Source organism: Thunnus thynnus, chromosome 1, assembly GCF_963924715.1.
Source record: "Thunnus thynnus chromosome 1, fThuThy2.1, whole genome shotgun sequence".
Taxonomy (NCBI): Eukaryota; Metazoa; Chordata; class Actinopteri; order Scombriformes; family Scombridae; genus Thunnus; species Thunnus thynnus.
In genome coordinates, this window is record NC_089517.1 from 16,625,956 (window position 1) to 16,649,248 (window position 23,293).

General features: G+C 37.9%; 1 protein-coding gene across 1 annotated transcript; it reads left to right on the top strand.

The window, feature by feature from the left end:
- Positions 1-2,513: 2,513 nt before the first annotated feature.
- slc22a31 (solute carrier family 22 member 31) lies at positions 2,514-23,078 on the top strand. Its single transcript, XM_067587062.1, has 9 exons — positions 2,514-3,231; positions 9,096-9,199; positions 9,296-9,450; positions 14,350-14,518; positions 15,379-15,524; positions 17,792-17,900; positions 18,175-18,389; positions 19,899-20,010; positions 20,672-23,078. The coding sequence occupies exons 1-9, from the start codon at positions 2,791-2,793 to the stop codon at positions 21,114-21,116; spliced, it is 1,896 nt and encodes a 631-aa protein (XP_067443163.1). The 5' UTR covers positions 2,514-2,790; the 3' UTR covers positions 21,117-23,078.
- Positions 23,079-23,293: the final 215 nt, after the last annotated feature.

The following is a 23,293-nucleotide window of genomic DNA, read 5'->3' on the forward strand; positions in this document are numbered from 1 at the left end:
ACACCTCTTTCCCCCTCATTAAAAATACCAGAATCAACTAATATGCAAATAATGTTCATTTAAAAAGTTTAACCTCTGGACACAAGATGTCTCCTACTTCACTGTAAAGTATATTCTCAGTGTTTGTGCGCTGGAGGCTACAAGTTTTCCACATCACACTTGTGTAAATTGAATACTGGATCAGAATTGGCTACAAACTAGTTGTGATGTCACATATTATACTCACAGGTACAGGCCTTTAAAACAGATTTTCAGTAAACACAGAGAAACTTTCCACTTTCAGCAGATGAATATGAAAACAACCTTCTAGTGTCAAACTCTGCACATACATCATTCTTCACAGTGAAGCTCAAACATCCAACTGAAGAAACAATATGCAAAACACATTTTAGAGTTAAGGGGGACTTTAAAATTATTTATAAAATGTGCCTCATCTTTTATTCCTTCGAAAAGGCAGAAACTGGGATTTTAAATCTTTTTGGAGCTCTCCCAATTGGATCACACAAATTACTGAAGATCTCATGACTCCCTATTTTATTAACCTATTTAGTCCATATGACTGGTTGTTTTCATTATACTCTTATCACCCAAGTAGACCAGGGGTTAGGAATAATCAATCAGTGCCAACACAAAACTCTTTGAAAAGAAAATGTTTTATTGTTCTCTTGCTTCTTCTATCAGGAAATGTTCAATCTAACGCTGATCCAGATTTGAATTGTTTGAGTACCCATTGTGATTTCAACGCTAGATCTGAGCTTGCTATTATTCACTTAAACGTCAGAACTCTACTTCCTAAATTGGATCTAGTGAAAATCTGGACAAAATCATCTGATATTGATATTCTTGTTTAGTCTGAAACTTGGCTAAACAATCTATTACAGACAAAGACATTGCAATTAAGAGTTACAATGTTTTTTGTTGTGACCGTCCCAGAAAAGGTGGTGGCATTGCCATTTATATAAAAAACTAATTTCATGTTACCATCCTATCATCAGAATCTTCTTAAGGGCCATTTTATCACTTTTGTAGGTTGTTATAGACCCCCCTCAGCAAGCAGTGAGGCTTTATCATCATTGAGTAAACAACTGTCAACCTTAGATGTTAATGAGATTCTCCTTGCTGGAGATTTTAACTGGGACTGGTTCTCCTCTGTCTCTGACAGTTTTAAATCTACCTGTGACTCATTTCATCTTACACAACTAATTAATTGCTCAACTCGTCCAAATCTTAAATGCCAAGAGAGAGCCTCTCTTTTTGATTTATTTCTAACAAATGCTCCACATAAATATGCAAATATTGGTATTTCTGTAAATGATATGAGATCCAAAACAGCCCAATGAGCAGAGGGTTCACTCTTCACCACCCCCTATTATTTCTTTGATTCAACCATTCATTCTTCCTCTTCTTGATGTGGTAAAGCCTCAAAGCAACTGGATCCTAACAAATCCACAGGTCCTGACAAGCTTGATCCTTACTTTCTCAAGTTAGCTGTAGACTTTATAGCAGAACCTCTGACTCATATTTTAAATCTTACCCTTTCCGACACTGAGATTCCTAACATATGGAAATCTGCCTATGTTGTCTATTTGCTCAAAGTAGGGGATCCCTCAGTTGTTAATAACTACACGCCAATCTCTAAATTATGTTTTAGCTAAAGTCCTTGAAATGTTTGTTAATGAACAACTTAAAGAAGGGTTTAATGGTATTCCATCACATCAGTCAGGTTTTAGAAAACAATACAGCACAATAACCGCTGCTATTAAAGTGGTGAATGACATTATTGAGGCTCTGGACTGCAAAAAATATTGTGCAGTTCTTTTAATTGATTTGTCAAAGGCTTTTGACACAGTTGACCATGTCACCTTGGCCGATAGACTCTAAATATTGGCTTATCTTGGCATGCTGAAAGTTGGTTTCAAACTACTTGTCAGTTTGAACACAATGTGTCCAGTTTGTTGGGTCTTTCTCTTCCTTCCTCCCTGTATCAAAAGGTTGGCCCAGGGTTCCATACTAGGACCACTGCTGTTCTCCATATATGTAGATGATCTTTGTGATCATTTCTTATTTGATTTCGTTCAGTCCAACTTGACTCAACTTAAGTTAAATGCAGATAAATCCAAATCCATCCATCTTGCTGGAACAATGTACAGAAGGACCTGAAACTGTCAGAGCTGATTACTATGAGGGAATTTAAGTCAGTTTTAAAAGATCAAGAAAATAGTACTCTTGCTAAATGTGATAGCTCCTAGCTCCTCCTCTTTTCATTGAAATAGTTTTAGAAAATTGTACCTGTTTATGCATTTTTGTCCTTGACTTTGTATTGCATATTAACTGGATATTGTGTTCACTCCTTTTAGTGTGTGACAGTTGTATTTGCCTGTATTGTTTGTGTTTATTGTTGTAACAGTTTATGCATGCTGCTCTCTTGGAAAAGAGATTTTAATCTCAATAAGACTTTCACCTGGTTAAATAAAGGATATATTTATATATTATATCAGCATTGAACCACAAGTGTCATATCGAGGTCAGCTATTCAAAGATCCAGCGAGTCAATAAAACTCTGTAACTTTAGCTGCATCTCACCGGCAGTCTGCTCTGTGTTGTTGTTGGCAACATAAAAACTGTGACTCAGGGGCTATCCAGAGATCAGTCACAGTAGCAGCCAATCAGGTGTGTCATAGGTCGATCCCAAAACCCCTCGTGGTGTCTGATCCACACAGCCTCCTCCTCCTCCCCGCGCGCTTTACCTGCTGCAGCGGCGCGCGACCGAGTGTGTGTACTCAGTACGCAATGGCCAGCTGCGGTGGCGAACCATCCGTAACAGCAAACATTCCTCTTCAAATGGATTATGAGACGAAGGTTTTCCCTCACACCGGCGGCTATGGACGCTACAACCGAATCGTGGTCGTCTTCAGCTGGTTCCCCAACTTCGCGGTCATGCTGAATCTGTTCAGCGACGTTTTTTACACTCTTATCCCGGACTCGTACCACTGCAAGCCGGATCCACAGCTTCTGCCCTCTGCCTTCCTCCTCAGCAACTTCTCCAGGCAGGGATACCTCAACCTCACCATCCCCTGGGTGAACGGCACCGGGCTGAGCCACTGTGAACTTTTTAAGTACCCACCCAACACTTCGGACTTCTCCGAAAATGTGCCCAGGGAGAGGGTCTCCTGCACCAACGGGTGGGAGTACGCCCATGTAGCGGGGCTCCAGAGCAACTTTGTCACTGAGGTAAGAGTCTGTTTAGTCCTCAGGTCATCATGTAGGTATGTGTATGTGCGTGTTTGGACCTTTTTTAAAGAAGTTAGAGAAAATGTTAAGTGAGTTTACGCAACTTTTTGGGCCGAAATACACACCTAAAAATACAGCTTTTCTGATCGACTTACACTGTAAGTTGTAGGTTATATGCACTTCTATTTTACCTGACCTCCAGAGTTGAGTTACATATTTTTAAGACAAGACACAGAAAATACCTGTAATTTTAAACATTTTCCTTGGTCACTTTGACAACTCATTATATTTTTTGGCCTTGCTCCAAGATGGTGGTGCTGCAGAACTGGATTTGGTCCAGTTTCCGTTGAGTAAGTGTGTGGACATGAAGACAGGCGACTGTTCGCAGTGTTCAGTCAATATTTGCTCCGGTTGAACAGTTAAAACTTTGTTGTTGTCCCGGGCCCGTTTTCACTCTCACTTATCTACTGTCTGGCACTCTGTTATTTACCCATAGTCATAGATAACAGCTCAGAAAGCCAAATGACTGCTGTCAAACCACATGATACATACAGACGTTGTATTTGCATTAGGTTTACAAAGTGAGGTGAGATTGTGTGACAAAGACAGATGTTTTTTTTTGTGTTTTTTTTCCAAGCTGAATATGGATCCTCAATAACCAGACAGTAAGATTTACTTTCGGTGTGATGGTGTCTTGTTGTGCAACATATGTAAACAAGCAACAGAAACTTGTTTATCCTCTTCTCAGTCTGTTTTATTGGACTTGTGTTACTTAAGGATCCATCCCAGTCTGCAAATATTGATAAGACTTCTAACGAAAATGTTTCTCAATGTGACCCAGTAGGAACACCTCACACATGCATGCTGTTACATGTTAAACCAACATCAGTATTTGATACAGTCTGTAAACCACATTAGTGAGTGTTATGACCTGCAGTCGGAAAGGAGGCTGACAAGCATCAGGGCAAAGTCATTATGGGTAATTATGCCTCAGCTTTTCCTTTTAGATTATTGTCTGTGTATCATGGAAACAGTCAACGAGGAGAACGCTTCTCTTTTTCCTTCTTGACAAACTGTGACGCAAGGAAGTCTGAGGCCTCCGTGTTCCTTCCTGAGACCCTCGTTCACCAGCAGCAGCTTCCTCTGCTCCGACATCAACATGGGACAGAGGAAAAGTTAAAGAAAGGACAGAATGAATAGATACTATATAATAGTGTTAACCACTTGTGAATACAAAATACAGGGATGGTGGACAAAATATCAGAAACACCATACAGTATATTAGTGCTGCACAATCAACTGGTGAAGCTCATTATGTTTTTGTTGAGACAGTCAGAGATTCAGGTGGATTCAAGCCATTTCTGAGGCCATTGTTTGTATTGTTGATGTTGGTGAGGCTCTGCTTGTGACCGCTTGTCACAGATGACAGGGAACCAGGAGATGAGGAAGGTAAAGACAACATCGGTCCCCAGTTGGACTTGATCCAAGCCCCCCAAAATCTAGCTTTCAAAACTTTCAATATTAGGCTACAGGTGATTTAAGCTGCAACGATTAGTCAATGAATCGATTCGTCAATAGACAGAAAATTAATCAGCAACAATTTTGATAATCAGACTATTGTTTAAGCTAGAATTTTAATTAGAATGACAAAAAAAAATCCCAAACTTAAATTTTTTCTGGTTTTCATACTCCTCTATGACAATAAATGGATTATCTTTGGATTTTGAACTGTGACTGGACAAAACAAGACATTTTGAAGGGTAATCATGGCCTCTGGGAACTTAGGATAGACAGTTTTCACAATTTGCTGACATTTTACAAATCACACGAATAATCAGTTAATTGAGAAAATAATCAGGTAGATTAATCAGTAATGAAAATAATCGATAGATGCAGCCCTGCAGTTGATGTTAATGTGTTTACATCGTGCATATTCCTAATTTAATTTGTGTTTATTCAAATAACCACACAGCAAATGTGGGACATGTAATATTCCTGCAAAGGAATACTGTATACAGTGCACAGGAGGGGGAGGAATGGGTAGGAGCCAAGTAGCATGTTAATCTAGTACTAAACCCACTTTCAAAAATGTTAATTATTAGACCTCTGTTCAAGTTGACCATGTCCAGGTTGATGACTCACTTGTGTAGCTGTATGGTTTTGTAATAGTGATACAGTTACAGTTTAGTAGTCACAGCCTGAATTTCTAGATGCAAACACTGTAAAATTACTGTGTATAATGTGACAAAGGGAAAGTCTCAGAAATCACGATGATCTGCCAAGCAGGGGAGAGATGCATTAGCAAAGGGGAAGTAACGGTCACAAGTAAACCCTCAACACCTGACAGATATTTAAAATTTTCTTTTTTTCACCCTTTTTTCCTGAGGAAGTTTTGTGTTGGGTAGAAACATTGCTGATAAAACTTAAAAGACCTTCATATAACCACATCAATATATATATATAGTGATATAGTACATTTTCTGGAAAATCAATTGAGAAAATTTGTTTTAATCTGGCAAATTCAATACCTGACAGATCAAGTTATGTCATCATATTGATGCAAAAAATCAAATATTGCCACAAAGAACTTCTGCTTATTGATTTGCAACATTGTTTACAATGATCCAGTACAACCAGAGATATTTAAAGTTTACCAAAATCTCAGACAGTTGAAAAACCTGCATCATCTCTTGATGTACAGTATATAATCCTATTGCCTAACTTCAGTTTCTATTGTATTAGTGTTTCTTCACAATTTTAGCTCAACAACACAATTAACTGAACCCTCAGAGTTTACCATCATATTCAGAAAACAACTCTGACAGTTAGTTAGAGAAAACACTGAGGGCAACAACTAACAATTATTTTCTTTATCAATTAATCTGCTGATTATTTCCTCGATTAATCAGTTAGCCTAATCATTTTATCTATAACATCAGTTAATACAGACACATGCTGTTATATTTCTTGTTTTGTTTGATCAACAGTCCAAATCCCAAAGATATTCAGTTAACTAGTATGAGACAGAAAAGCTCATAATCTTCAGATTATAGAAGATTTGAGAAGCTGCAACTAGCTAGTTTTTGTCATTTTTTTTGTTGTTGCCAATTAATTTTCTTTCTTTTTTCCCCACAATATAAAAATATACATAATTTTCAAGTGCAGAGTATAATACAAAACACAATTGACAGCAGAGAAAGATTATAACAGATCACAAATCTTAAGAGATGGAAAGGAAAAAAGCATAGCATGTGGACACACACATTACAAGGATCAGGGAGTACACAATTATTGCAAAGCAGTAAAATACCCAGGAAGGAGAGCATTTACCATTCATGGGGTTGCTGGAAGGATGCCAAGCCACTATGCAATGCCTCCTACGTACTTGGTCTGCTGTGCTATTTGGGAAGTAGTTGAGAAGAGGCTCCCACAGTTGATCAAAAAAACCCATGTTCCCCTTCAGGATTGAGCTCAATCACTCCATGAGATTTCCCCATACCACTGGTTAACAGCTGATTAATTCGCTGCCTCATATTTCCTGCAGACCTGTTGTTTTCACTGCGTTTTGATATTTTGTCAACATCTGTATATGAAGACGTGACATCCACAGCGTTCTTATCCTTGATTCAATCCTGCTTAATTGTGGTGCTTTGATCTGAAACTTTGCAGCCACGTGTATCTGTAAACCACACTCTGTCATGAAAAACCATGACTACACACAGAGAGAGAGAGAGCAGAGAAGAGGAGATGGAGGGAAAATGAAGAGGGAGAGAAGAGAAGAGTGGAAAAGAATTTCCTTACAGGCAGCGACTGGTACTAACCAGGAGCAGAGCTGCTGGCACGCTCTACTTTGAGCACGACTTTGTTCTAATGTAATAACACCGTCAGCAGACATCTAAATTCAATTAGGAACGACATGATCTACATTCCTGTTTGCCCACAGAAATCTCTCTGTGTTTGTGATTTGACTGGTAGCCTGCTATTCCCAGCATCTTACGTAGTTAAATGAATGCAGCATGTTGGTGACAATTTGTTCATGTACTTTTTTCTTTGATCATACTAATTATATGTTTAAATCCCTGCCTCTGCCTCTGAGTTATTTTAATCCCATTGGGGACAAAAATTTACCCCTCTCATAGTGATTTATGCTGCCTCCCCCATAGGCCATATAAAATATGTAAAATAAGAATAGACTATTAAAAATATCTAAGTAAAGCGCTGCAACATGACAACAGTCTATAGTGCAACAACACGTTCTCACTCCCAACTCATCACATATGGACGCTTGGTCAGGACCCATTTGGTGTTACCTTTTAATGCACCGTGTACCCTTTAGCATCATTTTTCAACGTGCAGTATCACGACAGTTTGTTTATCTTTCATGCCTGAACCAAATATTACAAATCACTGTTAAAAAATAATGATGTTTTATGGTGTGACAGCACTGTGTTTAAGGTCTGGTTAGGTTTAGGCACAAAAACCACTCGGTTAGTGACCTAATAAGCTTCATAGTCTATGTGGTCCCGCTGTGGTTCTGATTTATTTTCATGAATAAAAACATTTCAAAACCTCTGATGTTTTCACAAACCGCACCCTGATTATATTTCATATTAAAACTGAGTTGACATGTTTAGGATTTATACACTACACTTAAAATGTATTTGGTACGTGCTTTATATACTACAAATCTACAAATCATATGTACTTTACTGACTGTTTTCCAAAGCATATTACATATTCTGGATTGATTTCCTGTTTTCAGTTGATGCCAGTCTACCTTCTGGCACTTGGTAAAAAAAGGTCATCCAGCTGGAATAAAATGAAACATGGAGCAAATTAAAAACTATTGTTGCTTTCAAGGACTCTGATATCAGATTTTGAGCGTCCGCTGTTGGAAAGGAGTTCATTGTCAAGCTAAGTCTGGAATATCAGTTGTTGGAGGTTCCCACAAACACCTTGAAGAACCATTTTTTTTTATATTCAATGCTTAAAGTCTATGCAGTAAAAACATAACTTTGACACAAAACAAGTGCCACTAAATATTCTTCTTGGTAAATCAGGTTTCAAATTCTTGAAAATCGATTGATACCATAATAAAATCCACTGAAACCAATGACTGTCATGTCATTCTGTCTGAAACAGAGGAAGTCTAAAATGTTACTGTGTGCTTTATGAAATAGTTGAAAGTATTTTGAAGAATGCTGAGTTATAGTTAAAGAATAAGGATGGTGATATTCTGTTTTTTCTTTTTGTCAGCAAATTCCATGAAAAGACCAAAACCAACAATGAGCTGGTCTCACTCACAAGTTTTACCTAAAGCCTGATATAGCTAGTTTCTCTGTGCAATAGACTTCATTGTTGCCAAAAGAACACACCAATGAGTGACATATTCCTTCATTATGATGAACATGGGTGTTGTAGTTTATTTTATAGTTTACAACTGTAACCACAACATCCTTTCTGCTCTCAGGTCACTTCTGTTTGAGTAACATTTGATAAAAACCACTCAGCTGTTTTAGGAAATTACTTAACCTATTTTGAATATGAAACTATACATATGTGAGCTGTTTTTAAAGATTTACATCTTTAGCAGGAACCAGTGAGCTTGCAACTGTGTGCCACAGACCAAGTATGGAAGTCTGGAAGTACTGAGAGACTGAACACACTGTTGATTTTGTTTTTTTGGAGGCATAAGTTGTTGTTATTAAAAAATAACAAAACTAGTGTCATAATCTAACCTTTTCTTTCTTTTTAAACTTAATCGAATGGTGATGCTCTGTATTTTTAGGAACCTTCTCCATCACATACCGCACATCAAATACACTCAGTAGCTGTTTTCAGTTTGTCTTTCTCTTCCTCCTCAGTGGAACCTGGTTTGCAGCGACTACTGGAAAATCCCTGTGCAACACATCTGCTTCATGACAGGATGGATTCTGGGATACATCTTCCTCGGTTCCTTGTGCGACTGGTAAGTAGTAATTAGATTTCACTTTTGTATGTTTTGTGAAAGTGTGACTAAGAATCAGTAGCAGTGTGATTTTTTTTTGTGTGTGTGTGTTTTCAGGTTGGGTCGTCGGCGGGGTTTCCTCCTCTCCATCAGTCTGTCCAGTCTGTTAGGAGTGGCGGTGTGTTTGTCCAACAGTGCCGTGGCGTTTCTCCTGCTGCGTCTCTCTCAAGGCACCATGCTTGCTGGGGTGTTTGTATCATCATACATTGCCAGTGAGTATCCATTTAAGTGTCACTATTCTGTGGTTAAACCTCATGCAGCCTTATTAAGTAATAAACTTCTCTGGGGGAATGAAAAAAAACAACCTCACCTTCTCCACACTCAGCACTGTGTTTATGTTAGACAGCACTTTTACATTCCTGCATCCTCACTCTGAGTCATTCGATTCACTGTGTTTATGCAAATGTCATGTTTTTGTTAAGTCATATTTTCTTTTTCTTTTTTTAAGTCATCTTGTTAATTAGACTTTAATGTAGACAATCCAATAAATAATATAAAGTAGCAGAACAGACACAAATATGACAAATAATTTGCAAGATGAGAAGCGGATAGGTGAAGTCCAGGAAGATGGTGACACATGAACATTACTGTACATCCAGTCATCCACAATCCAAGACATGCTGCAGTTTATTATTATGTTAACGTGTCATTAGGGGGAAACTCCCTCAACCAATGATGTGTAACAATACTCTGATTTAAGATTTCTTACATTTATGAGTTTTCTGCAGCCATTGTATGTTTTGCCCAAAGGTTGAGATAATAAAAAATATTTTGTCTCGCAGGAAATCTAATGTAAATATATTATGATGTTAGTATATTACAGCTCAGCCTCGTGATTCCCAGTATACTGGGAGTAGGAGTAAAATACTGTCACGTTGTTTGCATACTGCAGGTTCCTGAGTTTGTGTTGAAGCAGACTGGCAGAAGCTGCCAATACTAAGTGCAGTTTGTTCAATTACTTTATCCAGTCCAAACAAACACAAAAAACATTCAGACTGTGAGATAAATACTGAATACAAATGCCCCCCACACATCCTTCTACCTACAGTAGCTAACTGGTGAAATATCTTATCAGTCAAAGATAAGAAAAACCCCATTTTGTCCTCACAGAAGCAAATCAGAAATGCTGCTTGTTATCTTATCGTAGTGTTTCCATGTTTTTTATCTCTATTTAAGGAAACACAAACAACTGTAATCAGGTTTGACATTCTTATTTATGATGTTTGTGAGTCAGAGGACAGTCTGAAGTCTGTTTAATGTATGGACTACAATTATTATTAAATTTAACAGTATTTTAGTATGAACATTTTCTGGTGACCTCCGATTAGTTTCGAAACCAGACATGATCTTTTAGAGGAACATCAGTGAAAAATATCTTACATGCTCTGTAACTTAAGCATTTCACATTCAGCAAATTTATCATCACTTTTAATTAAAGAGTATATTGTATAAGGAGAGGATGTAGATAAATCACATAATGTTCTGGATGTTATCTCTAATCACTTCCCCATCTCCTCCTCATGTGTTGTCTCCCTTTTTTTCTGTGACCTTGTAACAAAGATGTATATGTTATCTGCTCAGCTTTTACTATCTAGTCTTTGGTAACATATAGAATAATTTAATTACTTCCATCAGATCATACCGACGAGTCAGACAATCGGCTGTTATATAAGACACTAAAAACACGCAGTGGGTGCACAGAACAAATTTTTTGTCGGCAGGAAACTTAACTTAAAATTTGGTTATTTTGTTTTTACTTAAATTGAAATGACATGTAACTTTTCTTGCATTAATTAATTCTACACCTTTTTAAAGTGCAGTCCAGTTTAAAAAAGGGCACAACAACAGCAACTATGACTACAGCCGATTCCGGTAGTTTCTCTCTGTTACTCAGTTGTTCCTAAATGCATAAAGCCTGAGAGTACGCAGCCTTCATTTCAGGTAAAACATTTTCCTTTCGGAGTTTATACTAGAGGCCCAAACACACCGACCTGGGGCCAAAAATATATCAACGAAGGCAGTGGTTCACAGCCTTTTTGGCTTGTGACCCTTAAAATTGAAACCATATCTACTCACGAAGGTCTCATATGTCAATGAGCTACAAACACAGCGATGAGTGATGTGTTCTTTTTAAATGTTTGTAATATTTTAAGAGGCCTGAAGAGGTGTAACCATTCAGATCACTGAAAAGTCAGAAAAAAGTTGCTGATGCATCTTTTTTTCTTATTCTGTATCATTTTAATCATTTCATGACCCCTCACCAGGGCTATGTTAGATCATTCATTTTACAAAAAAATGAACATTTTGTGATTGCACAGTGAGATTAGACTATAACATAACACTTGAAATTAATAATAATTAGGTTGAAAAAGATGGTTTCCCATTATTGCTTTGCGTATACAAGTATATGACAGTGGATTTCTGGGTTGCCATTATTGTAGCTGATGATAAACTGCAGCATGTTGTGCTGAGCTCTGACTGACAGCAGGCAGCTGGTTGGGGGGTTTACTCCTATCACCCAACTGGCCTCTTTCAGGGGCTCTCCAGTGTACAACCCCTTTTTCTGTATGACTTGGTCTATGATGAGATGTCTCTGGCTGGTAGGGACACACAGTGTATCAAATACAATGTGTTTTCTCCCTAGAACTGTCAAAAACCAGAGTGTAGCGGCATGGGAATGTAGTTATGTGAGTGTTTATGGGAACAGTACACATTCCTGCGTAGGAGGAGGTGGCATTAGGTAGTGGAGTGTTAAAGTGGTCCCATCTCAAATACGCACACCCACTTTTTTTTTTTTTCTTTTTTGACATGCATACGTACATACTCCCACATTCCTGTAAGGTCAGGGCTAGATTAAGTCCACGCTTTGTCTTTTTTTAGGTCAGGCAGATGTTGGGTTGGGCAGGGGCCTGAGAGAAATGTTTCTCAGTGATGTCCTGCCAGTGCAGCTCCTCTGCAGAGATGGGAAAACAATAGCAGGACAGAACTGAAGGCAAGGAAATAAGCAGGAAGTGGGCTCCTCGTTTTCTTTTTTCCCCCCGCTCCAAACAGGGAGGAGGGGGAAAGTGAATCATAACTCTGGGGTAACAAGGTTAAAGTTCAGCAAAAACTCACACAGTTTGACAGGCTCACAAACAAGTTTACATCAGTACCTGAGGTTAACAGAACGTTATCTTCTAGCAGCTTTATCTAGCTTCTTGAACCCTGTATCTGCTCGTTTCCTGATGGTTTGCAGCATTTTTGCTTTGCTGTAAACCTACAAAGTGCAAAGAGGTTGTACCAAAAGGAAAGAGTAGGTAGATGCCACAGTATAAGACATCTGATTGTCCTGTACTGTGGATCAAAGGGGTTTGGGTTGATATTTAAAATAAATATACATAAGATTTTACTAAGATTTTAAAGTGAAGCTATGTAGTTTTTACTGAACAGGAACCACTGTGGCCAGAAGTGACAGTTAAGGGATAATGGTAAAAGTCATAAAGTCTGCTAACAGACACAGTAATATCTGGCTAAACTTCGCTAACATTAGCCATTATGTTTAAGTTACCAGACCAAGGGAGGCTCTAAGTAACACAGCCACTATATGTATTGAATTGAGCAAGGATGTCTTATTGCTTATAAATTCAACTTAAAGCCCCCATCCAGTCAAAAATGTGTTTTTCATCTTGTTCCTTCTGTTGGCTGTTTAAACTCTACAGTGCCAAATTATGTATGTGCAGAGTTTGACACTAGAAGGCCTGTTTCACATTAATCTGCTGCAAGTGGACAGTTTTGGTGAAACTTTTGAAAAAAAAATCTTGAGTTTAAGGCACTTACGTTTACCTACCATCATGATTTGTGACATTACAACTAGTTAAGAGCCAATCATGGTCTAGTATGCAACTTCCACATGTGTGATGTGGAAACTTGAAGCTTCCAGTCAGTGCACATACACTAAGAATCGACAGTAAAGCAGGAGACATCTTGTATTCAGCAGTTAAACTTTTAAAATAAAAAATAATTGCATATTCACAGATTCTGGATTTTTCAGTGAGGGAGGAGGAGATGTTATTTTAAGGATTTTTAACAAGGTAATTTAACTTTCTTGTGTAAAAACATATCAAATAGATTTTATTATTCCAAGCAGAAGAATTTTATGTCTTAAACATGACTGGAGACGATCTTTAACATTTGTAAGGGGAATTATTATTTATTTATTATTTTAAAAGTCACATAGTCGTACTTTATTAAATCCGAGCCGACAATTCATCTTGTCTGGTTCTGTCATGTTGTTTGTGTCTTTTGGAGGAAGGTTCAAAAGATGTGCTTTAAAATGAAACTGTGCTTTGAGCTAAACATTGTCTCTGTTAGACTGGGTGAGTTTCTCAAACATTACTTTATTTGGAAGTATATACTGCAAACAGGAATAATGAATCTAAAGAAGCTCTTGAAACAGTTTATAAACAAAAGTTTATTGTAGGTGAGGTTTGGTAAGAAGTGTTAATTAGTCTTTGTTATGGGAAATTTGTGCAAAATTCATCAATTTATTCACCTACTGTAATCATCCTGAAAGGTAGCAGTTTTCTACATAATGTCATTTTTTTGTATATGAAAATTATGATCTAGTGTTCCTTTTTTATGAATTTTATTTCTTATGATCTAATTATGTTGCTAGGCCTAGTGATATATGATATATGTTTGTTGTGATGATGCTTTATAGGTTAGATTTGGTTTTGTCTTGGTCTGGTTTTGTGTGATTTTTGTCATTTCTGTTTGTATTTGTTATATGTTTTTATCTCTTAATAAAGAAAAGAGTGGGCAGATTCTTGTGCAGTTTGGTGGGAAGTAATATCAAACACATATATATAATATACATGAAACAAATGTCGATGCCTGCATCAATGTTAAGCCATACACATGACTTGTGTTGACATGAAGTTTGAAGCAACAGATAAAAACACAGATTACGCACTACTACAGCCAGTAGTAGTCGTGTGTGAAGTCATGGGTTTGAGGTTCATGACCTGCCAGGCAATCGATTGGTTTTGGACAAATGTATTCGTTTTCCTTCAGCTATGTTTTGATGTTATCTGTCTTTCTTCCCTCTCTGTTCCCATCACTCTCTCTCTCAGGGTTGGAGCTGTGTGACCCTCCCCATCGCCTCATGGTTGCCATGGTCAGCGGCTTCTTCACAGTGTTCGCAGAGCTGCTGTTGCCGGGCATCGCCGTTCTGTGCCATGATTGGCCCGTTCTCCAGGCAGTTGCCACTTTACCTCTGCTCCTGCTGCTTTCGTATTGGTGGTGAGTCAGGCAGACAGTTATGTTTGGGGTGCGTAGGTGGGCACATCATGTGCGTATTTATTATTTTACAGTGGTGCTCACTGTATCAGTCTCACATTGTGACACAATTTGATATTTTTCACCTGTAGGTAGTTTGAAGTTGATCCTGGTTCAAGCTCACACCCTCAAACAGCCACAGCTGCATTCACATGTAACCACAGGTTTAAAAAGATAAAATCCTACTTAGGAAATTCTTGTGAACACCATTCAAAGTTAGTTTAGTTTAGTTAAGCTTTATTTATTCCGGAAATCTCATAGGGATAGGTATCTCTTTTACGTGACAGACCTGAAAAAACATTTACAACATCACGACAAGACACACAATCATCAAATATCATTGAAAATATCAGAAAGTACAATTTTAAGTCCTTTAAAGGAATGAGTGACTCTGGTTCAGTTTGTTTTGCAGTTCATTCCAGTATGAAGGTGTATAGTACCAGAAACCAGACCTCTCCAATTCAGAGTCAGTATGAGGAACTATCCTGTGATATGATTCATGATTATTGACTCTGAGCTCAAATAAAAATGTTAAATATCTCAGCAACCTAGATAGCAAAGCCTTATAAATGAAAACACATGTATGCTGATGTCAGTGATGAAGTGATATGATTCATTTGGAGTCTTTTCTACCCCAGTAAAATTATGTTTTCTTTATTCTTGCAAAGAAATCATACTGGTGCAAAAAGTTCCTTTAAAATCTAATATACAGAAAAAGCACAATTGAAGGATCTGTTCACCTTTTGAACCTCTGTGAAAATGTTACAAACAATGTTTGAGCTTTGTATCTCTTTGAGATATGATATCACGGTTGTTTTCCTCAGCTGTGCGTCAGTGTTTCCCGAGTCTCCTCGTTGGCTGCTGGCCACAGCACAGATCCCTCAGGTGAAGAGGAGCCTCCAGGAATTCACCATCAGGAACGGTGTGTGTCTGCGGGATGAAATCTACCCCGGTGAAACCCTGCTGTCAGGTACAAAACTCACACTCACAAGCTTGTGTATGCACATAAAGACACGAAATTCAGTGGTTCTCAATCTTGAGAAAAAATCATGTGAAAAGTTTCAGTTAACAATTCATTTACATATATATATATATATATATATATATATATATATACAGTTTCTGTTGAATTCCAACACAAGCACACCTCATTCTACTTAATGAGGTACAGATGAGGTGATCACCTGAACCAAATCTTATTTAACAAGGAAAAGTATAAAAGCCACTTCTGTGGTCATCACCATCCTCTTGCAGTAGGACCAGCTTGATGGCAAAAACAGTGCTAGTAGTATCTCAAAAATAATTGGAATCAAAAATAAAAGAGGTGAAAAGAAAAGTTTTGAGTGAGGAAAAGAAGAGTTCAGTTCTTGTCTTACTGGCAGAGGAATACAGTGAGGGTCAGGTTGCTTCCATCCTTAAAATTTCAAAGACGGCAGTTCATAAGAACAAGGTCAAACAGCAGACACTGGGGACAACAAAGCTATAGACCGGCAATGGGCGAAAACGACTCTCCACTGACCGGGATGACCGCCAACTCATTCAAATGTCACTCAACATCTGTAGGATGACATCAAGTGATCTACAAAAAGAATGGCAAACAGCTGGGTTGAAGTGCATGGCAAGGACAGAAATGGACTCCCAAGGGGCAGGGCTGAAGTCATGAAAAGCTTGAAAAAATCCCTTCATTCAGCAAGGCTGGAATCAGACAGATTTGTTTTTGTGAAGGACGCATGAATCAACCCATGTACAAGGTTATTCTGAAGAAAACTTGCTTCCTTCTCCTCTGACAATGTTCCCCAACTCTGAGGATTGTTTTTACCAGCAGGAAAATGCTCCATGCCACACAGCCTGGTCAATCAAGGTGTAGATGGAAGATCACAAGATCAATACCCTGTCATGGCCAGCACAATCTCCAGACCTGAACCTCATTAAAAAGTTTTGTGCCAGCAGTGGCATAAAGTCACCCAACAACAACGTGAAAGACTGGTGGAGAGCATGCCAAGACGCATGAAAACCCTCCCTAAGTTAAAACATTAGTATTGCGTTGTTTAAAAATGAATATAAACTTGTTTTCTTTGCATTATTCAACATCTGAAAACATTGCATCTTTTTGTTATTTTGATCAATTGTCATTTCTGCAAATAAATGCTCTAAATGACAATATTTTTATTTGGAATTTGGGAGAAATGTTTTCAGTAGTTAATGAAACAAAAATGTTCATTTTACTCAAACACATACCTATAAGTAGTAAAACCAGAGAAACTGGTCATTTTGCATTGTGAATACTTACTTTTACTACTTTTGATACTTTAAGTACATTTTGCTGCCAATACTTACGCACTTTATTTTAAATGCAGGGCTTTTAATGGAGTATTTTTCCATTGTAGTATTGCTAATTTTATTTAACTTCCTCCACCACTGTTTTTTTTTTTTCTCACAATGTCATAACTCAATCCATCTTGTATTTAAAATATCATTTTATCTAAATAAATCTTGCCAACCTAATTTTGATTGAGCCTGCTATTATCAGAGCACTTTTGTTTGTTTAATGTTCCAATATGAATCTATCATTAAAGTTTAGGTTCCCGCCACATTTTTCCCCTGTGCAAATTTTCTATGCCTCTAAAAACGAGGGGCGAATCATTGCCCTGCATTTTACCTGGAATAACCTCTTAACTTGATTGGTATCACAATTTATCACACGTCATGTTTGGTAATTCATCAAATCCATCTGTTGAGGAGATTATAACATTTCTGCTCGTCTGGCTGTTCTGAATGCAACAATAATGTAACCATCAAGGCATGGTAGTTCTGCTGAATGCATTTCTCGTCAGGTCTTAGAGCAAGAAATCAGTTCTCATGAATTCTTTATGTAAGCACTGGAGAAAAAGATGGGGTTGATTAGCATGTATTGTGGTGTAAACATATGTTTTTCTGTTGTTTTTTTTTCGCAGCATCCTGCGAACAATTTAAATACATTTTCACATTTTTACATGTCTGTGATAAGGAGGAGTGAGATAAGTGTCAGTTATTTAAAAACATAGCTTAATAGAGTGTAAGATGAGTTGAATGATGAGTTACTGTATTGAAAGGATCATTACATTAATTGTAATGTGCTTAATGGCAGCAAATAGCAGGATTTGTAACCTTTCCCTCAAAACCTGGAATTACACCTAGACGATGACCTTTGGATCTTTGGGAAAAGAATTATTCTTAGTCCTCTTTTTCTGTTTATAGAGATCAATTCAGCATACGGAGATGACTGCCAGCCGAGGTATTATTCAGTTTTGGAGCTGCGTCGTACTCGTGTTATCTGGAAGAACTGCCTCATCCTCAGCTTCACTCTGTGAGTTTTACTTTCTGTGTACTGACTGGTCCATGAAAGAGGCTAGGTCAATCAATTTGAAATCAGTCACTAATTTCCCCTCTTCATTTCTATTTAATGATAAATGTGAGATGCAGAGGAAAGCAAGCAGATTAGAAGATTAAAGAAATTATTTTTAAACCTTGAGACAGTTGATACTTATTCTCATTGTGTGTAAAATGTCTGAGTACATACAGCTGCTTGTTTCTTGGGTTTCATAGATGTCTATTGTCCGACACTGTCCTCTCCCCTCCAGGTTTATTGGAACAGGCATCCAGTACTGTTTCACCAGAAACCTGCACAGTTATTCCACCAACTTCTACTTCAGCTACTTTCTCAGAGTGATAACTGGCGCATTGGCCTGCATCTTCATCTGCCTGTCTGTCAATCGCTTTGGTCGGCGTGGTATGCTTCTGCTCTGTGCCATCATCACTGGACTGTCATCACTGCTGCTGCTGGCCCTCACTCAGTGTACGTTACATCCCCATCTTTTGTTTATAAGTATTTTACTTTCAGACCATTTGTGCTACAAAATGACAACCATTACCATTTTCTGTTGTGGCTTTTAGCAATGATAAGCCTTTTTGCAAACATTAATTTTTGTTGCCTCTAAAATAGCCAATACTACTTCTTAAAAAACAAAATGTTTAATCAATCTGCAACTAACAATTACTTTCAGAACTGATTATTCTGCCGATTTATTTGATTGATTAATTAATCAATCGTTTTGTCTATAAAACCTCAATGAAAAAGCCAAAAATACCCAAAAATAATTCAATTAACTATAATGTAGACCAAGAAAGGCAGCAACTTCTCATATTTAAGAACCTGGAACCACCAACATTTTTGCTTAAAAAATGACTCAAACAATTATTCAATTTTCAGAATAGTTGCCAATTAATTTTCTTTCAGTCCACTTATTGATTAATCGTTGTAGCTGTAATCGTAATTTAGAAATAAATTAAAGACTGATATTTATTTTTGACAGGTGAAGGACATTTTCAACTGTATGTTAGTCAGTTTTTATTTATCAAGCCAAATATCACGAATCACAAATTGTTTCAGGAGGCTTTACAATCTGTGCAACAATACAACATCCTTAGACCCTCAATTCAGATGAAGAAAAGCTCCCATCACCCCCACCTCCAAAAACACCCCTTTAACAGGGAAAAAATAGAAGAAACCTGAGGAAGAGCAACAGAGGAGGGTTCCCTTTTCCAGGACGGACAGACATTCAAGAGATATTGTGTGTACAGAAGAGACCAAGAAAGCACATTACAGAAATACAGCATGGAAAAACAGGATGACAGAATAATAGATGGATTGATAACACAAGATGTTAATTGGAAAGTGTGCTTAAGTTTTTAAACAAATGAATATGATTCTTTTATTTTCTGATAGAGTGCAGATTACTAGTTAATGAGGCACCATTGGGACCATTTCTAGTATTTTGTTTCACCAGAAATAAGTGGAATGACAATCTGCTCAGTGCACAATCCACTCAACTCATTTCTCAACACATTTTGTATTTGACTTTTGACATTTATATGACCATATAGTTGCGTGAGTGACATAATCATATATGACTCAACAACGTTGACAGCTCATTAACTCAGAGTTTTGATGTATGAAATAACATGTTGTATTGTTAAAATTAAATTTTGCCTTGAATTTGGATTTTCAGAAATGAAGGAAATACAAATCAGTCATGCAGGGTTAGAAATGAAGGAAATACAGCGGATCAGTTTCTCAGCCTCAGGGACAGAAACCAGCATGGGGTCTCTTTGATATGCATAAAATCCATTTGGAGCTTCCTCCACACTGCCATACTGATATTCACATGACAAGTCTAAAAGTTTTGATCATGCCAGTTTTGGGTCACATGCAAGAAAATGTTGATTATTTCAGATATAAAAGATGCTGCAGATACAGTTTTTGCAAAGAAATGTAATCATTTATTCTGTTCTTCCTGTGTGTCAGACCTGCGTGGAGGCCTGGTTTTGGTGCTTTCTGTCGTGGGTCTGCTGTTCTCTCAGGCTCTCGCCATGCTCAGTGCATTCTTTGCCTGTGAAGTGATGCCCACCGTAGTGCGGTAAGTTTCTATCTTCTGGACTGAAATTGTCGATACATTATATTTTTCTTATTGTCCACAAAACCCATTAAAAGACATTTTTCAAAAAAACATTTTGTTCTTTGTTTTCATTCTAAATTGTGCTAATTTGTGCTTCCTGTCTTGGCCAGGACACTCGTGAAAAAGAGATTTTTAATCTTAATGAGTCTTTTACTCCTGGTTAAATGAAGGTTAAATAAAAAATCAAATAAAACCAACAATGAATTGATCCTAATTTAAAAATATTGTCTGTTTAGCCACGGCCTGATGTAGCTTATTTCAAATGTGTATTAATCCGCAGCTCAAAGTAGTCCCCATCAAATGCATCATTTACTCCCGTTTGAGTAATGTTTGCTTAAATGCACATCTGGTTTAGGAGATTATTTATCCTTTTTTTGTTAATGAAATTATGTATTTGGGACCCATTCTTTTAAAGATTTACAGATATTGTTTTCCAGTGGGAACTGCTAGACCATTGTTGGTTTTGGGCTTTTCACAAAATTTGTTGACAATTTAAAAATTATTTAGAAAAACATCATCTTATCCTTTAACACACAAGGTATGAAGAATTACGTGCGATCATTACATCTTTATCTCTCTCTCTCTCTCTCTCTCTCTCTCTCTCTCTCTCTCTCTATCTCAGAGGTGGATGCCTGGGCTTGGTGCTGGCAGCAGGATGTGTCGGCATGGCCGCCTCCTCCCTGATGGAGCTCCAAAACAACGGGGGATACTTCCTCCACCACGTCATCTTCGCCTCTTTCGCCGTCCTTTCTGTGCTCTGCATCATGCTCCTGCCTGAAAGTAAACGCAAGCCGCTTCCAGACTCACTGAAGGAGGGCGAGAGCCAGCGCCGGCCGCCTCTCTTCCTCTCCCAGCCCGGCAGGGACAACCTGCCGCTACTCTGCACTCGGCCCCCTTTGTCAGAGTACAACCCGGACAACTATTCCCGATTGGTCTCTGCCACCAGGAGGATGTTGACTAAAGATAATTTGCCCTATAGGATCGCTGTGCCAACTCACTCTGCTCTGCTGTCAGATAGTGAATCACAGGGGCAAGACAATGAGACACTGAGAGACGTTTTGTCTTAACTCTCATCCTCCACTGTACAGACTTGGATTATCCTTCCTCCATATACCTCTGACAGACCATCTACCATCATCCTTCAATGAATTATTGTCTGAGCCACTGGCTGGTCATAACGTACCCGATGAACCATCCTAGGCTTGGATGCAGTGCACTTTAGAGCGACGGCTCCAAGTCTGTCAGTATATCTGTCTCTGGGTGTTGTATTTAAGATTTTTGCTTTTTATTTTTTTTGTCATGTGTTTTCAGAAAATGCTCTGAAAAACTGTGGCCTTCTCCTTTTGTTACGTTTTCTTTGTTGTCCAAAAGATTCTGGGCCCCCAAAAAAATCCTTTTGAACTGAAATACTGTATATTACGTCTGTTTTGTCTATTTGACAATGACCACGCCCTTGATTAACTTTTCAGATGTGGTCAAACTGTTTGTCTGTGTGGAGGCATTCAAACCGAATTGTCAGACACTAGTTTTTGACAGAGAAGCCTGCTGTTGATCATGTGAGCAGCAGCACTTTGTCCATTTGTTAGTAACTCATGCACTTTTCATTAAGTCTGTTCATCTGATTCACCAGTGTCTCAGAGCCGAGAGGAGCCCAGGGAACACAAGGACAGACCAGGGTGCCGTTTCCCAAAAGAATCTTAAGGCGAAGATGATCTTATTGTAGACCTACAAAGGGACTCAGATAATCTCCGCTCTAAGATGCTTTGGGGAAACGGGGCCCAGTTCAAACTGTTGTTGTGGAGTCTTGCGATACTTTTGGAGCACACAAGAGGGAGCTGAATGATGCACTGATCACTATGAGGATATTCCTCTGACATTTAATTCCTTCTTGAACCACTAATAAGCCTGTCAAATATTTCAAGGACTTGGCAATGATCTGTGTGAGAGACACCAGTGAACAAGTTTATCCACTCTATTAACCACTTTGTTCGGCTCCCAACTGTTATTTAAAAAGGTGCTACTTTTTTAGTTTCTTGTTCAGACGCTGAAAGTAGTTGATGAATTTGCAAATGTACTCTTGTCTTGCAATGATAATGAATCGTTACCTCGGGGGGAGATTCTTGAATAACAAGAAGTCATTAGTAAAACATGCCATAACGCTGGAATTTCAATGTCTCACAATTGAATAGGACCAACCTTAACTGAAGGGCATGAGATATTTTCACAATGACTGCCTTAAACCTCTGATATAACCCACATTTATTGTTAAACACTACAGTGAGCACATTCTGCCTTTTAATGCCTCTACATCTTGTTAGGTCAATGTAATTATTATAACACTGAAAGGATGTTGTACTTTTCAAGGTTGTCTTTTGTGTTTGTGTGTCTATAATATGAGAAAAACACACCATTTGACTGCTCTTCAGGAGATGTCGTTATGTAATACTTCACTGTGTTTTCACTGGCAGTCAGAATTGATTATTTTACTTTAAGTGAGCAAACGAAGGTGCTTTTGTATGAATTAAAGGTTACCTTACCATTTAAATTTTTTAAATGTTAAACGGTTTATACGTTTGCCTAACAAGGTCATCAAGTGAAAACCATAGTGACTAAGAAATATATATAATACCAAATCAAGTCATAGTTTCTTACCTCCAAAATCCTAAGTGGTCTGTAAATTTAATTTAAAAGATGAAAATCTCCTGATTGGAGATTTGGAGCTGCAGTGATGTTGTATTTCTCAGGTGTTACCCTGTCAGAACACTAGATGGAGCTCTTCTCTTAAAAATACTGCTGTATGTATTGACTTCCTGTGGCACTTGTGAGTGTGTGATATTGAGGAATATTTTCTTTGTGTGTGTATTTAGTTTCAGATTACACTTGCCTACACTCCTGTTCATCACACATTAATGTTTGTCTGCAGCAGCCTCTTTCTGACAGTCTTCTGATGGGATTAAACAGCCAGATAAGTTGAAACTTTGACTAAGGTTTCAATAAACTCGGTCAATAGACTTGGTTTGATATGATAATTATTGTTCCGTTCTCCTTTTTTTAATCATAGTTGTAACACTGTCATATGTCACTACATTTCTGAGTATTTACAGGGAAGTTAACCTGCAATTCATGACAATAACAAAAAAACACAAAGATCCGACATAAAACAACCGTTAAACACCACTGTTCATAACGGCTACTTTTTCCTTCTGAATTTCTGCCTTTTTCTTGTAAAACTAATAAAATTATA

Excerpts from the sequence above, each read along its gene's own strand:
- slc22a31 (XM_067587062.1), top strand. The coding sequence starts at position 2,791 with ATGGCCAGCTGCGGTGGCGAACCATCCGTAACAGCAAACATTCCTCTT. Across the intron at positions 17,901-18,174 it reads CTCATCCTCAGCTTCACTCT|GTTTATTGGAACAGGCATCC; the intron begins GTGAGTTTTACT and ends TCTCCCCTCCAG. Across the intron at positions 18,390-19,898 it reads GCTGCTGGCCCTCACTCAGT|ACCTGCGTGGAGGCCTGGTT; the intron begins GTACGTTACATC and ends CCTGTGTGTCAG.